This window comes from Centroberyx gerrardi, chromosome 19 (assembly GCF_048128805.1).
Source record: "Centroberyx gerrardi isolate f3 chromosome 19, fCenGer3.hap1.cur.20231027, whole genome shotgun sequence".
In the NCBI taxonomy this organism is placed as follows: Eukaryota; Metazoa; Chordata; class Actinopteri; order Beryciformes; family Berycidae; genus Centroberyx; species Centroberyx gerrardi.
Genome location: NC_136015.1, coordinates 20219918 through 20235085, shown reverse-complemented (window position 1 = coordinate 20235085; position 15168 = coordinate 20219918). Strand labels below are relative to the sequence as shown.

Genomic DNA, 15168 nt, shown 5'->3' with positions numbered 1-15168 from the left:
GGAGTCAACCTCGTTACTTCCTTGTAGGCAGACGTCCAAACCAAAGCCACAATGATGTTCCCAATTTTCCTCATACTGGTGGCCACCAATGGTGAGTTTGAGTGAAACTAAATATTTTGCTCCTTGCTTATTCCAATAGTATTGAGCAAGATATAGAAAACTTGGGATGTATAAAAATGAAATTTTTCAGGAATTAAGAAAAAAAGGCTTGCTTCTAGTTTGATGCTCAAACATTTTTTGAAATTATACCGTAGTTTTTCAAGAGGTTTCATAGGTGACATTTGCTAAGCACTTAAAAAACTTCATGTCTAAGTGAGGCAAATGTCAATAATTGAAAACCAAATCGGAGTTACAGACGTTAGTGGCTTTTTCTTTATGTCTAATTTAGTTCTTCTCTGTGACCCCTGCAGTGGCCCTTGGTTTCGATGATAAGATAGTTGGAGGGGAGGAGTGCAGGCCTCACTCCGTCCCCTGGCAGGTGTCACTCAACAACGGCTGGCACTACTGTGGAGGAACGCTGATCAATGACCGCTGGGTCGTCACTGCTGCACACTGCCTGAAGTGAGTCAGGCCTAAATCACACCTGCATCCACAGCAGGCTGTATTTCACTGGAAGTGGTCTTCTGCACCTGGTTACTACTGCATCCTGGTTTGTAGTAGTCTGCAATGCTTTCTCTCTCTCTCTCTCTCTCTCTCTCTCTCTCTCTCTCTATTATAAACAGGGATGAGGAGATTGAGCTGCGTTTGGGCGAGCACCACATCGGCTACAAGGACGGCCCTGAGCAGTTCATCGCTCCAGCTGCCATCATCCGCCACCCAGACTACGACCGTTACACCATCAACAATGACATCATGCTGATCAAACTTGCCGAGCCAGCAAAGTTCAATGAGTACGTGCAGCCGGTCGCCCTGCCCAGCAGCTGCGCTCCTGCTGGCACACAGTGCCTGGTGTCCGGCTGGGGAGCCACCAAGAGCCCCTGTGAGTCTGTAGGGCGGGGGTGGGGTTAGGGGAGAGGAGAGGAGAGGAGAGGAAAGGAAAGGAAAGGAAAGGAAAGGAAAGAGTATGAAATAAGTCTAAAATATAGTTAAATATGAATAATCTTATAATACATTTATCACAACATAAAATAAATATTAAATTTAACTACATAAAATAAAATAAAATAAAGTGACATAAAATAATGCGGCATCCACATAATGTAGCACTTCTCCTTTTAGTTTTTGCATCAGTTTTATATATAGGATCTAGATTTTTCTTAATGGGGCAATAAGTCAGATTTGAACTGTCCCATCGCACAAAACAACCATAACATATCTGTGGCGGTTTGATAGAGTTATTGGTCAATACCAATGACTCAACTTTTATTTTGTCACTTTCAAAACTCACTTTGCCAAAGATTTGTGGGAAATGTTGCAAGAGGTGGATAAAGGTCGGGGATTGCTTCATGCCCCTTCAAAGGAAATTAAAGAGATAAATATTGTGACTGTAAATGACAGTGTAAGATGGGACAATGCATCAATCAAAATGCCTCTGTCTGTCTTTCTCTCCTCCAGTTGGCTGTCTGAAGTGCCTGCACTGCCTGGATCTGCCCATCCTGTCCCAGCAGGACTGTGAGGCCTCCTATCCCAACAGGATCACCTCTTCCATGTTCTGCGCCGGCTTCCTGGAGGGAGGGAAGGACTCCTGCCAGGTACAGCAAGACATGAATATAGATAAGACAAGTCAATCTGATTATTATTTCACACTTGTTCCTCTGGTGGCACTTATAAGTCAACTCTTGTTTACAGGGTGCCTTTGGAAATTGATCATCTTGCTAATTCAGTATCATCTGACAAATCACTTCTTAAAAAGCACTTTTACTGACTTATTTATAGCTTTTATTTCATGTTTATGATTTTGTCTGCTTTTAATCTTGAGTTGTTTCTTGTTTGTTAATCTGCTTTTCTTTTGAATATTTCCCAATTTATATCTCCTTTATGTATATATTTTACTATTCCTTGTTTTACGCCTTTTAGTGAAGCGATTGTTATTATTATTATTATTATCATCATCATTGTTGTTATTTTTTCCCAATTTATTTCTCCTTCACTATTCATTGTTTTTAGGCCTTTTTGTAAAGCACTCTATTATTATTAGAAGTATTAGTAGAAGTATTAGTATTTAAGAGTGTATTTTCCTGTCCATCAGGGAGACTCTGGCGGCCCTCTGGTGTGTAACGGCGAGCTGCAGGGTGTGGTGTCTTGGGGATGGGGCTGTGCTGAGGAAAATCGCCCCGGTGTCTATGCCAAGGTTGGTACACTGAAGAGTTCTGCTCTAACACGCTATATATTTATTTTTGTGCAAAAAAGTCATCACCTGAAGTTTACCTTTTAATATCTCTAAAATATACATGCTTCAGTCTGTGAAAAGGTTAGCATTTTGTCAACCAAGTAGTTAAATTAACTACTATACTTAAAGAAGGATTTTTTAAGAGTAGGTGATCTTTTATTTGTTGTAGTTCTTGTTCAGAACTTGCCATTATTAAGGTAGCAGTTTTAACTTTTGAGAAAAATCCTGTATTACAATTAGCGCTGTTATGAAAACCGCCCTTGCAAACCTCAGGTCCCATCTTGTGAACGTAAATTAGACTCAAAATATCTGAGAACACAAAGAATAGATTTGAACTTGTTGATGTGTAAATCTGCAAATCTGTGTTTTAACTTGAACCACAGAGGAGATTCATGTGCAGAATTGAATACATGTAATTTGCAAACATGAGACAACATTTTTCCACATGCAATTTTGCACTAGAGTACATTATTTTAAAATGAAACGACACCTCAGTGGTTACAACTTTCTGTGAGTACAACATCCCAATATATCGAATGTGTTCCTCTCTGACTTTTGACACCCTTTCAAGTTGACTTTGTCACAACAATTTCTAAACTTGTGTTTTTCCTATTGTATGTTGTCTTCCTCTGGCTTCTGTTTTTGAAATGATTTCTGGTTTATCACCTACAGGTCTGCCAGTTTACTGACTGGATCCACTCCACCATGGCCTCTCACTGAAGACCTTCTATATAGAGGAGAGATCCAGTCTCCTGCTACTGTCAGACGCTCACTCCATATCTTATGAGGACAATGTTTGAACAGTTCATGACTTTATTTATTGTGTGTGGAGCAGGGTTTGCAAACTATCAATAAAATATAACAATGATAAACAAACTTACATTGTGAACTGTTTCTCTTTACACACATAGAGGTGACAGTAGGTGGCAGTAGCGTTTTAGAGTTGCACATGTGATAAACAGGAGCGAGGCGACGAGGAAGAGAAGACGAAGAAGAAGGCGACCATGTTGATTTAAAGGAAGAAACACAATAGAGGCGATTTATTTCAAATAAAATCAGATGTTAAAGTGAACCGCAAAGAAAGAAATTGATGAACCACAGATATCATATGACATGTAAAATCATCGAGAAATTAAGGTAGGTTTGCAGTGTGTTCAAACCATTCAATTTCGGTTAAAAAAACATCCGAGTGTTGTTAGCGAGCTAGCACCTAGCTAACGTTAGCGCTACCTGTGCTAACGCTAGTCATAATGCTGGCGAGCTTGCTGATCGTGCCAGGAAACATTAACATTGCGAACTTGCTTATATAAACAAACAAAGCATGTCTGTGTGTAAGTCCCGCACATACAATATTATCTTAAGCAAATTGAAATCTTTTGAAAATATTGAAGGGTATGTTGTACTAGCTTAGCATTTAGCTAGCTTAACGCTAACACTGGCTTAACTCCGTACATTATTTCTCACGTACGTTGTCAACGATAACGTTAACCGTTCAGTCAGGAGATTAGCTAACTTAATATAGCTAGTTTCTTTTCGAGTGAGCTGACGTTAATTAATATTGACCATTTTGCAGAGCAATTCTGGAAAAGCGAAAACACGAGAACAAAAGTAAGTTGACATTCATCTGAATGGAATCCGATGAGTCGAGGCACATGCAGTGTGGAGCCAAGTTGGTTGTAGCTAAAGTAACTTAGCACAGTCAATGCATTAGCAGCTTTGGCCGACTTAAACGTTCTGATAATTAATACTGACATTATGAAACGTATTTTTGTCAGAACTGGAGGTTTTAGACCAGCACTATTTTAAACCATAGCAGTTTGGGCTTAGTCTGCCACCTGCCAAGTTCACTAGTTTGACTGGATTTTATTTGGATCTCTTTTAGCCTCAAGGGCTAATCTTCCAGGAGTCCATCATTTTAAAACCAACACATATTAAAAACACTTATACATATAAAACATCAGCAACAACACGAAAAACTTATACATATAAAACATCAGCAACAACATGAAAAACTTATACATATAAAACATCAGCAACAACATGAAAATCAACGGAAAATGTAACGTTAGCAATAATGAAAAGACAATGTTGGTGACATTAATTCCAGATAGTAGAATATTTGATCTGACCAATTGGTGAATTAACTGTTGGAGCATTACACTATTTTGAAGCGTGATCTTGTTAGTATTTGTAGTATCAGTAGATGTATTTGTTTAATTTTGCCGTCTTCTACAGAACCTTTCTGTTGCCCTTTTGTTTTAGGTGACAAGTTTGAGTTGTTGGCTGACTTTGAGGAGGAAGCGGGTTGATCAGGCCCACACTCACACACTTTACACACCAAGGGAAGACCTGTGGTCTCAGGGGAGAGAAGGTCCAATACCTGGAGCATAAAGGAAACGGACACAGAGGACTCCAAGGGGGCTTAAAGCTATTTTGCTTTGGACTAGAGTGCCCCTTGTATATTTTTTGATTTCAGGAAACTGCTCTTTCACATGTGGAGCTACGGATACTCGCGCAGTGGAAGATAAATATTGAACATCGCAGACTATATGATTTTGGGGAAATATTTGTACAAAAGTTGGAAATCCTATTTTCAAGGACAAATATATTGAGCAATTCCTATGGACTCACAGCGAAAGCAGGAAATATTGTTGAATATAGAAAAGGAGAAGTTTAAGTATTGAACTAAGATTATATTGAAGAAGATATTCCCCATGTTCAAATTGCCTTAGTTGTTCTATTTCAGGACTTGAACCGCTTTGATACTTGTTCACATATAATTTTCTATATTGTGGGCAGGTATATTTATGCATATGAATGCAAATTTCTCTTCATTTTGAAGAGCTCTTGTATAAAGACCCTTTTTTTTTTCTTTTACTTGTACGTCAGTCACTCTATTGTTGAAGGGGACCGAACTGCACGTACGTGTGTATATGTAAATACTACAAATCGACTTCTGTTGTAAAAGCTTTGGACTAAAAAAGGATAGAGAATATTGTTTGTTAATGCTTTATTAAACTTTTCTACTTTTGAAGAGAATTTTTAAAAAGAAAAACCTAAGGGGCAAAAACTTAAAACCTTGAAGAAAAAAAAAAACTAAGGCAACGAAGAAGAAAATGGCAACCGCCAGGACAGAAAACGTTGGCCCGGTCGTCATGGGACTGAACAAGCAGAACGGGCAGCTCAGAGGGCAGACCAAACCAGCCTCAATCCAGTCAGGACCCACAGCTCAAGGAAAGGCCTTGAATGCGCCCCAGAAAGCAGGCGGTGCCCCCCAAGAAGGAGGAGGTATAAAGTTTGGAGATGACTGGAAAAAGAGCCTACAGCTCCCTCCCAAAGACACCAGGGTCAAAACCTCAGTGAGTTGAACTTCATGGGTTCCTAATCTTACTTTAGCTCAATAGTAGTTGCTTTCTATTGTCCTGCTAACCATTTTGTGTCCGCTGCAGGATGTGACGGCCACCAAGGGGAACGAATTTGAGGATTACTGTCTCAAACGTGAACTCCTGATGGGCATCTTTGAGATGGGCTGGGAGAAACCGTCCCCTATCCAGGTATGGTTAAGTTCTGTCACCTTCCTTGCTGTTTCTATGAGCCCAGTGTCATCCTCATTATGCCTCCATGGCAATTCAGGCAAAGCAGATTTTCAGTAACTCCAAGGAGATGCCTTTTTCCTCAATTTGCTGTACACTACATCATCTAGCAGACGCTTTTGTACAGAGTGACTTATAATAAGTAGGCTTTACTCTGATAGAAAACAATGTCTTAAAAATGCAATTGGCAGTTTATTTAACCTGCAGATTTTTGGATATGTTGTGTTCTTGAGGAGTTTGACTTGCAGATGGAAAATAAGTTTCTGGAACTTCCTTGACCCATCATAACTCAATACAGCTGTGTTATGTATCAACATTACAAATATAAACAAACATTTTACAGACTCAAAAACATATAATACTTCTCTTTACTTGTCACATACAGCCAGTCCTTAAAAAGAATAAGGTCAGACAATACATTTCAGTGTAGCTAAAACATAGTTCATCCCTATGTAAACAAAGGCAGCGGTAGGACAGCTATGTGTCCAATAAAGGGCACCATACTGCAGTCACTGAATTAGACTAACGCTAAAGTTGTTGATCCCTCACAGGAGGAGAGCATTCCCATCGCCCTGTCTGGACGTGATATTCTGGCTCGGGCTAAGAATGGAACAGGGAAAAGCGGAGCCTACCTGATCCCACTACTGGAGAGAATAGACCTGAAAAAGGACCACATACAGGGTGAGGCACCCGAGACGGGGATGTTATTACCTGTTTTACTCTGCCTGCCAGTCTTCTCCTGCCTCTGTATTTGAACTTTTTTCCTCCTTCCCCTCCATCTCCATCTTCCTTCCTCATCCCCTTCCCTTCAATCCCTCTGTCCAGCTCTCGTCATTCTCACTAATCCTGTTTCCCTCTCCTTTTCCTTTTTTCAACTCTAGTCTATCTTTCCCATTCTGTTTTTATCCTTAGCAAGAAGGCTATTAGTCTTCTGTCTTGTTGGTTCTAATAACTATATGTTTGCCTCTGTGAGATGTTTTTCCATCTATTTATCTATATCCATACCTCAATTATAATCTGTTTTTTTTCATCCCCCTAGCCATGGTCATGGTGCCTACCCGTGAGCTGGCCCTGCAGGTGAGCCAGATCAGCATCCAGATCAGCAAACACCTGGGAGGAGTCAAAGTCATGGCCACCACCGGAGGCACCAACCTGCGAGACGACATCATGCGCCTGGATGAGACTGGTGAGGATCCGTTGTATTGCACTGAGCCAGTCTGTGGGGTTGTGTCCACAAAGATCCTGGTGCAGTGTCATGTGCTGAGATGTATACAAGCTGGTGTGTCTGAAATGCATGTTATCTTGTTCAGCTTGTATTTTTAAAAAAACAAAGGCACTCGTCAAATGTAGATTCTTTTACATTTTATACATTGCAGTGTAGAAAAGTAATGGTAAAAACAGATAATTGAGAGGACAAACTATTGTAAACACCCTTGCAATACAAAGTTGCATAACCCTTTGCACAGTCTGTTTTCTCAAGGCTTAAAAATGTTTCTATAACTTGCCTCCTCCTTTCATCTCTATTTTAAAGTGGATTTCAATCAGTCTTATTTCATGGAGAGAACAGTTGGTCTTAGTATTGTGTATGCTCAGTGTAAATGTGCTTCTCTTTCTGCTTCCCCCTCAGTGCATGTGGTCATCGCCACGCCTGGTAGGATCCTGGACTTGATAAAGAAGGGAGTGGCCAAGGTGGATAGAGTCCAGATGATGGTGATGGATGAGGTGAATATGAATAACGCAAATAAAAATATTAAGAAATCTGAGCCAAGTTAATAGTAACCGTATTTGACAGGAAAGGGATCTCATTTTGATCTGGCTTGATGTGGCTATCTTACAAATCTGCATCATTCCATGTCTTGGCTCTATCAAAATCTACGAGTTTGTTTGTTTTTCAAGTTGGAACGGGTCCTCCTTCATGTTAAAACTTCTCTGCTTCCTCTCAGGCGGATAAGCTGCTGTCTCAGGACTTTGTGGTGCTCATCGAGGATATCATTAGCTTCCTGGCCAAGAACAGGCAGATCCTGCTCTACTCTGCAACCTTCCCCATCAGCGTGCAGAAGTTCATGGTGAGTAGTCGGCTAATTGCCGCACCGCTCAGCCAACCGAATGGCCCCGGGCCACTTGGCACCGGTCGGCTTACACTGCAGACCAAGCTGTTCTGACGCTGTGCCCAACCCTGCATGTCTGAGTGTTTATCTCTGTGTTTGTTTGTGTGTTGTACACATTTCTAGGGCTGTCCTCCACTACAGTGATTCTAAGTCAACTAACAGTCATAGGATTTTATTTATTGATTGAATAGTCTGTTTAATTGACAAATCTGTAAAATTTCTCGCACATTTAATCCATGTCAACTAAAATGCAGTCAGATAGATATTTGTTTTGATCCAAGTGTGTGTCAGAGAAAGCTATATACATTTGTGGATACTGTTTTGATGTCAGAAAAGTGCTAATAATTTTCTGTAGAATTATACAGTTCTCATACAATATATAAAAACCACATTAAAACTGACTAAAACAACCTCAGGTGACTAAGACCCTAACAGTTCATTAGTTAACTAAGGGACAGCCTGCATGCTTGTTTATATGTAGTTACGAAAACACTAAGATACTTGCCTCCTCCCCCTCCCTTCTGTGTTCTCTCCATGTGTCCCTCCTCCAGGCCAAGCACCTTCAGAAACCCTATGAGATAAACCTGATGGAGGAGCTGACTCTGAAGGGCATTACTCAGTACTACGCCTACGTCACCGAGAGGCAGAAAGTCCACTGCCTCAACACACTCTTCTCCAGGGTAACTGACTGACTCTCACATGCATACACACACGTTTGAATCATTGATGTCCGCATTAATTCGAGAATAAACAGAATGAGTCTTCCGCTGTCGGTCGCTTCACTGGAGGAACTGGGGGCGCTCAGTATTGGGTATACTGAACACTTTTGAACAGCCCCTCCTCGCAATTTTACAAAAGCAAGACCCCATTGAAATGCCATTTCTTTGTGACTTTGAATCATGTTTTGACTATATTACTACTTAAACTGTATGTTCTGTGGTCTGATTAGTCTCTTTTCCCCCCCCCCCCTCTGTCACAGCTTCAGATCAACCAGTCCATCATCTTCTGTAACTCCACTCAGAGGGTGGAGCTCCTGGCCAAGAAGATCACCCAGCTGGGCTACTCCTGCTTCTACATCCACGCTAAGATGATGCAGGTGAGGACCAGGCACAGCAGAGGGAAATGTGGCCTTTTATATGCATGATGTTTGTGTTGATTCGGGTTCCCATTAGCTGCTACCTTGCTAATTTCTCTGAGTAGATTGAATTATTGAAATAGTATTTTTTGAATATGCTCTTATCTTGTGTGTCTTAAATTGTAGCATGAGTGCATGGAGAATTTGGGTCTCATTTATAAATATGTTAATTGACTATCTTTGATTCTATCATATGATTATTTCAAAAAATATGATAGAGCAAATGGAAATTATATCTATAGCAGTTACAAATTGTGTAATGTGTATTTTAGCAGTTGATGTAGGATATTGGAGAAAATCAATGTGAACTGCAGACAACTTATTCATAAAACACAACTTTGACTTGGATTGGTTTGGAGCTTAGGACAAAATTTGAGCATAAAATATGAATGAATAAATATTGATAAAATGTTTTGGAAATTGTTGTGCACTCAGCTCTGTCTTATGTGGCATTTTCTGTCGTGTTTGTTTTCAGGAATACAGAAACCGCGTGTTCCACGACTTCAGAAATGGACTGTGCAGAAACCTGGTCTGCACTGGTAAGTTTCCATACTGTACTGAGCCGTTTCAGAATGAGCAATCACAAATGTCATCAAGGAAGTGACGGAGCTCAGATGTATCTCATTTTCCACTGACTTCCCACAGATCTCTTCACCAGAGGTATTGACATCCAGGCCGTCAACGTAGTCATCAACTTCGACTTCCCCAAGAATGCTGAGACTTACCTCCATCGCATTGGAAGATCAGGTATGAAATACTGATCTGAGCTGCTCTGTTAAGTTGAAGCTTCTTTGTCTCGTAAGGGAAATTGAATTTGCAAACAGGGTTTACAAGAGAAACGTTTAATAAAACACAAGAAAGGCATTAAAACTGCATAATATAAACACATAACAAATCAGAACAAACACCATATCGGAAAACACCAGACGGGGAGCTCCATGTAATGCAATACAAGTTGCTGTAATTTCCCTTAGTTTCCACATTGATGCCTTCCTCCTGTGGGTGATATAAATACCAATTCTACACCTGTCTAGTTTGATTTTTGACTAGGGGGAATTCTGAAATTTACCAGTACTCAGGATCTGGTGTGACTTCCCCATATGCTGTAAATTAGGATGAACACTTGACAGAGAAACCTGTCGTGGCTGTTAAAGAAAAGTGGATAGAACTAGAGGATGACTATTTATATATACATATTCTCTCACTCTTAGGGAGGTTTGGTCACCTGGGCTTGGCCATCAACCTGATAACTTCGGAGGACCGCTTCAACCTGAAGGCCATCGAAGACCAGCTGGTGACCGACATCAAGCCCATTCCCAGCAGCATCGACAAGAGCCTCTACGTGGCCGAGTTCCACTCCGCCAACCCCGACTGCGAGGTGGAGGAGGTGGAGGAGAAGTCGGGACGCCAACAGGACAGCTCCTAAAAACAGGTGAGATGATATCAGAGTGCCAGTAACTCACGTGATCAGAGTTGTGTTGCATGAGAAGCGTTAAGAGCCGTCTTCCTAATCTTAGTTTTGTCTTCCATGCAGGACAGCAGGACACACCAGGCTTTTGCACAAACATCAGCGCTTGCACACAGGCCTCAGGCAACTCTTCAGCTTCACATTCGCAACCTCCATTATTTTCAGAGCCTGTCGAATGGATGTAAAGGCCGTTTTTTATTTTTAAGCATTACTTTAGTTTTTCCTCAATGAGAGCTGCCTACTGAATTTTTTTTTTTTTTTAATCAATTGAGAAAGTTGAACCATATTGTTTTGCACCAAACTCAAATTGGCCCATGCCTCTTGTGTATGAGCTTAGCCTATTTTTCCCAGTCCCTCTTTTTCTCCTAAAAAGCATCTTGTTAAAGCATTATTTATGCCTATGTGTAAAGAGAAACATAGAGCAGGCAGCGCTGGCTTTCAAAATAGAGACAGTGATGCAAATAGATATTAAAGCTGTTCTGAACCTGTCTAGGAACCTTGGAGACCGTTTTCATTGCCAGCAGCAAGGTTGGTCTCTTTTTAATGTTACAATGGTGCACTTACACCAGCCATCGTCCTGTCCACACACACTGCTGTTGTCACTTAAGTGCCTTACTTCCTCCCATGTGCACTCTCATCCATTCATAACCTGCTGTCTTCTGTCATGCAGCAGAGTACGAGCACAAATAAGACAAAATTATATAGTAACCCAAGTTTATTCAGACATCCATTATGCAAGGAAAAAAAAAGTTGCACATTCTCCTAACCGGGAGGTGTGTGGAAACACGGCTCAGACTCCTGGAATACCATCCTGAATGTGAACGTTTCTTTTTAATGTGAACGTTGCAATAAAAAAGGGCAGCTTTATTTAAATACTGCGCGACTGTTTCCCTTTCACTATGAATAATATATGTGCAGATTCAGTGTGGTGAGACCGCCTAAAGACACAGGCCCCATATTGATACTATGGATGGAAGCCCACAACCAAACACACAGGGTGGGAAGTTAACACCAGCCACATGCTGGTAAATCATGCCTGTCTCAAGCTGGTCCGCTTTACCAGACATTTTGGCCTGAAGCCAGCCATTGTCGAGGTTCTTGTCCATTTAAAAAAAAAAAAATCATATTTGGCTGGTGACTATTATAATCCATCAACCGCTGTGGTTGGTGGATTAAAGTTGTTTCCTCTCCTGCATGCAACTACAGCGCAGGACTGATGCATCTGAGACAGTTCAGAACAGTTTTGGCCAGCAAAACTGCAGTTACTAGGCTCATTTAAAGAAAAAAAACAAAAAAAAGAAAACTTGATGCACAGAACTGATCGCAGTTGATGATGATCATCACAGGTCCAATTCGTAAAGATTGACAGGGTGGATGGCCTTTCTTGGGTAGTTGGTGCAAAACAGTGGTTTGACTTTTTTCTGCCATTTGCTTTTTTTTTCCCATCTGTGGGGGTGTCAAAATAATATTGTGGAAATATATAAAGTGGAATTGATAAAATATGCATTTTTGGAAGCCCTCCTAAGTTACAACCTCTTTCTTTTTAAGCCCCATCAAGACTCATGAGTTCAAGTTTGTGAATGTATTAGATGCCAATGTATACTCTGCAGCCCGGTGGTTGAATGCCAAGCTCTTAAGCATTTTTTAAAACCTCTCATTTGCAAGTTTTGTGTATATTGCTGCCGTTGGGTCAAAGTCTTGCATCGACATGTAGAGAAAAAAAACCTCCTTGTTTTCAGATTGACGGCCATGCTTTTTTTGAAATTGTTTTATGAGTTCGAAATGGTTTCATGGACTCCAGGGTCGTGAAAGTTGCTCAGTCTATAAAGCACCACATAAAACTTTTAATTTAAGTAAAACCATGAAAATCACTAAATTAAATTGCGGTTTTCCAACAGCAGCGATATCTTGATTAGCGTGGGAGGTTTTTTTTTTTGTCTTTTTTTTTTTTTTTTTTCCTTTTCCCCCAGCACAGCTATGTTTTATAATTGTGAAAATGTGAGGGATTCTCTTTTGTGAGGGGTGGGTTCTGTTTTGAAAGCGAAATTGTAGCATCTTTGAACAGGCAGCTGTGATTTTCTTTTATTTTTTGTTTGTTTCTTTTTTTTTTTTTTTGCTTAAAGAGCTTCACTAATGATAAAAAAAAATACAGAAAAAAGATAGTATTTTTGCTTTTTATTTTTAAATTTTATTTTTTATTTTTTTTTGACAATGCTTACAGCAGGCCGGGGGAGCATTGTGAGGCTTTACCGCTGTGGTAAAGTCTGGGTGGGTTTGCATAAGCCAAGTCTTTATCAGATGCTGTCGGGGCATCTCGAATCTTTCCTTCTCTCTGGTACTTAAGGCTTCCAGCAGAACAGTGGAGCAAAGGCAATAGTTTTGATTTGAAACCGAACTTTTTCTTTTTTCCTCAGAAAGTACACATTGTAAAAAAAAAAAAAAAAAATCCTTTCGACCATTTGTTTGCTTCATGGTTTTTAAGTGCTGGAGAGAGAGCGCTTAGTTATACAGGAGGGGGAGTTTCTTGAAAGCGTTGAAAAGCACTGTGATCTTCTCGACACTGTTCCATGTTTTTTGTGTGATGGACGATCAAAGTGCTGTGATTGTTTTCGACCGGCTCGCTCCGATTCCACTAGGGCAATCTTTATACGAGGTGTTCAGAATCATTTTGAGGAAACGTACGTTGTAAATGATTCCTGGTTTACACAAGTCGTTTACAATTTAAAAAAAGAAAAAAAAGAAAATTATTTGCTTCATGACGGTGGAGGTAGAATTTTGTTTCCCTTTTATTTTATTTTTTTTATTTTTTATAGATTTTCAGGATTTACATTGAAGCAAAACCAAAAAAGTGGAATGTTGTGTGTGTGTGTGTGTGTGTGTAAGAGACACATTTAGAGATGTGTGTATGTGAGAGAGAGAGAGATTGGGTGACATTTAGTGGTGTGTGTGTGTGACATGCAGGCAACTGTATGAACTCTGTGAGAGTGTGTGGGAGAGGGAGGGCGTGAGGTGTGTGTGTGTGTGTGTGTGTGAGGTGTGTGTGTGTGTGGCTGTGACAGACTGGGATTCATAAAGAAAATCTATGTTTACATGCAGCTTCAACTGAACTATCCATCTTATCCCGATTGATGTCATTGGATTGGAGGAACAGTTTGTGTTGGAAAATCAGTTTTCTTTAAAAAAAAAAAAAAAGTTTTAGTCAGATTGGAGCCAGCTGAGTGATTGATTTAGAATAAGAATACATTTGTGAACAGATTGAAGCTGCATGTAAGCGTTATCGGTGTATGTCAGGTTTCTGTTGTGTGCAGATTTCGTCTTGTGTTTTTGTTTTGGCGACATACAATGTCTTAAATATCAGTATGGGTGTTTTCATTTGTCAGGGATGTGATTGTTTTCTTTGTTTTGTTTTGTTTTTTTGTTTTTGTTTTTCCTCCTGTTTGAGGAGTTCAGGTTTGTGGACATGAATCTCATTTCTAATGGGGGGAATTTTCCGTTTTCCTGTTCTTCTCCATGTTCTGTGTTCCTGATCACATCCCCGATTCCATTACATGATCTTCTCCGTAATCCGAGACCCGTCGAGACTTGATGGGGCGAGTCTGAATTTTGGTTAATTGTTCAGGATTTGAAGATTTAAAATATTTCTGAAGGGTTATGAACAATTTGTCATAAGAGATACAGTATATTCGCCAGTTTAGGTTTTATTTTGTCAAGGTTTGGCTCCCGAAAAGCTCTACCCATCAGACTCTGGTTGGGTTGGACATAAATTTCTCAGTTTTCCATTTGGCTAGACTCAAACTTCATGTATCACCTTTCATCGGCTCGCTCTTGATGGTCCGCGGTCACCGAGGAGGTTATGATGAATGGAGTTATGAATGTTGAATGATGTGGTATATTTGTCATCTGGTATCGTCAGGATGTCTTTTGTCTAACTGCACTCTGAACTGTTGTGCAGATGGGGGGTGGGGGGAGGCGGGTGGTGGGATATTTGTCAGAAACTTGTTTGGAACGGGTAACTATGCTCAAAAAACTATGACAAAATATTTTGTATTGGCAGCAATTGAGAAAAGGTTTGGATTTGGGGTGTAAAGTAGCAATTATAGCATTGCTGCCTGGGGTGTTGAAAGTTAATTGGTGGAAATCAGAAATATACGAATACCCCGACTTGAAATAGTATTAATGGCTGAATTGTCCCAAGTACTTGTGCTGTGCAAAGTGAAATTTGAATTGGACTTCTTATTTGCGCAGCACCGATGTAACTCACCCCCCATGCTTCAGGCGATTTCAGCCAAATGTAACGAGAAACTGAACAGAATCGTCTTGCAGTCGTACGCCGAGGAGAAAGTTACAGCAGTATTTTCCCTGCAACACATAGAAATGAGTGGTGTTACGATTCTACAATTGGCCCTCAAAAATGTGTACTCGCATCGACCCCTCATGCCTGGGAAAATAACTTCAGTGTTTTCTTTATTTCATAAGGTTTTCCTGCAGTCACACAAGGGTTTGAGGTCATTTTCGAGTCAAGTGAGGTACAAAAC

At 40.3% G+C, this 15168-nt stretch overlaps 2 protein-coding genes across 4 annotated transcripts; both read left to right on the top strand.

Annotated features, from left to right (window-relative positions):
- The first annotated feature begins 51 nt into the window (after positions 1-51).
- LOC139908346 (trypsin-2-like) lies at positions 52-3049 on the top strand. Its single transcript, XM_071895010.1, has 6 exons — positions 52-91; positions 411-561; positions 723-987; positions 1569-1691; positions 2189-2290; positions 3002-3049. The coding sequence occupies exons 1-6, from the start codon at positions 52-54 to the stop codon at positions 3047-3049; spliced, it is 729 nt and encodes a 242-aa protein (XP_071751111.1).
- Positions 3050-4605: 1556 nt separating this feature from the next.
- On the top strand, positions 4606-14592 carry LOC139908392 (putative ATP-dependent RNA helicase ddx6). Of its 3 annotated transcripts, none has more exons than XM_071895072.2 (12): positions 4606-5688; positions 5779-5883; positions 6474-6603; positions 6962-7108; positions 7550-7644; positions 7866-7988; positions 8582-8710; positions 9010-9126; positions 9641-9704; positions 9811-9912; positions 10377-10597; positions 10708-14592. In XM_071895072.2, the coding sequence occupies exons 1-11, from the start codon at positions 5446-5448 to the stop codon at positions 10589-10591; spliced, it is 1470 nt and encodes a 489-aa protein (XP_071751173.1). In that variant the 5' UTR covers positions 4606-5445; the 3' UTR covers positions 10592-10597; positions 10708-14592. The 3 variants fall into 3 exon arrangements, with proteins under 3 accessions (XP_071751173.1, XP_078146272.1, XP_071751172.1); XM_078290146.1 differs by having other exon boundaries at positions 10705-14592; XM_071895071.2 differs by having other exon boundaries at positions 10700-14592.
- The last annotated feature ends 576 nt before the right edge of the window (positions 14593-15168 follow it).

Excerpts from the sequence above, each read along its gene's own strand:
- LOC139908346 (XM_071895010.1), top strand. The coding sequence starts at position 52 with ATGATGTTCCCAATTTTCCTCATACTGGTGGCCACCAATG. Across the intron at positions 92-410 it reads CATACTGGTGGCCACCAATG|TGGCCCTTGGTTTCGATGAT; the intron begins GTGAGTTTGAGT and ends TGACCCCTGCAG. Across the intron at positions 2,291-3,001 it reads GCCCCGGTGTCTATGCCAAG|GTCTGCCAGTTTACTGACTG; the intron begins GTTGGTACACTG and ends TATCACCTACAG.
- LOC139908392 (XM_071895072.2), top strand. The coding sequence starts at position 5,446 with ATGGCAACCGCCAGGACAGAAAACGTTGGCCCGGTCGTCATGGGACTG. Across the intron at positions 5,689-5,778 it reads ACACCAGGGTCAAAACCTCA|GATGTGACGGCCACCAAGGG; the intron begins GTGAGTTGAACT and ends TGTCCGCTGCAG. Across the intron at positions 7,109-7,549 it reads CATGCGCCTGGATGAGACTG|TGCATGTGGTCATCGCCACG; the intron begins GTGAGGATCCGT and ends CTTCCCCCTCAG.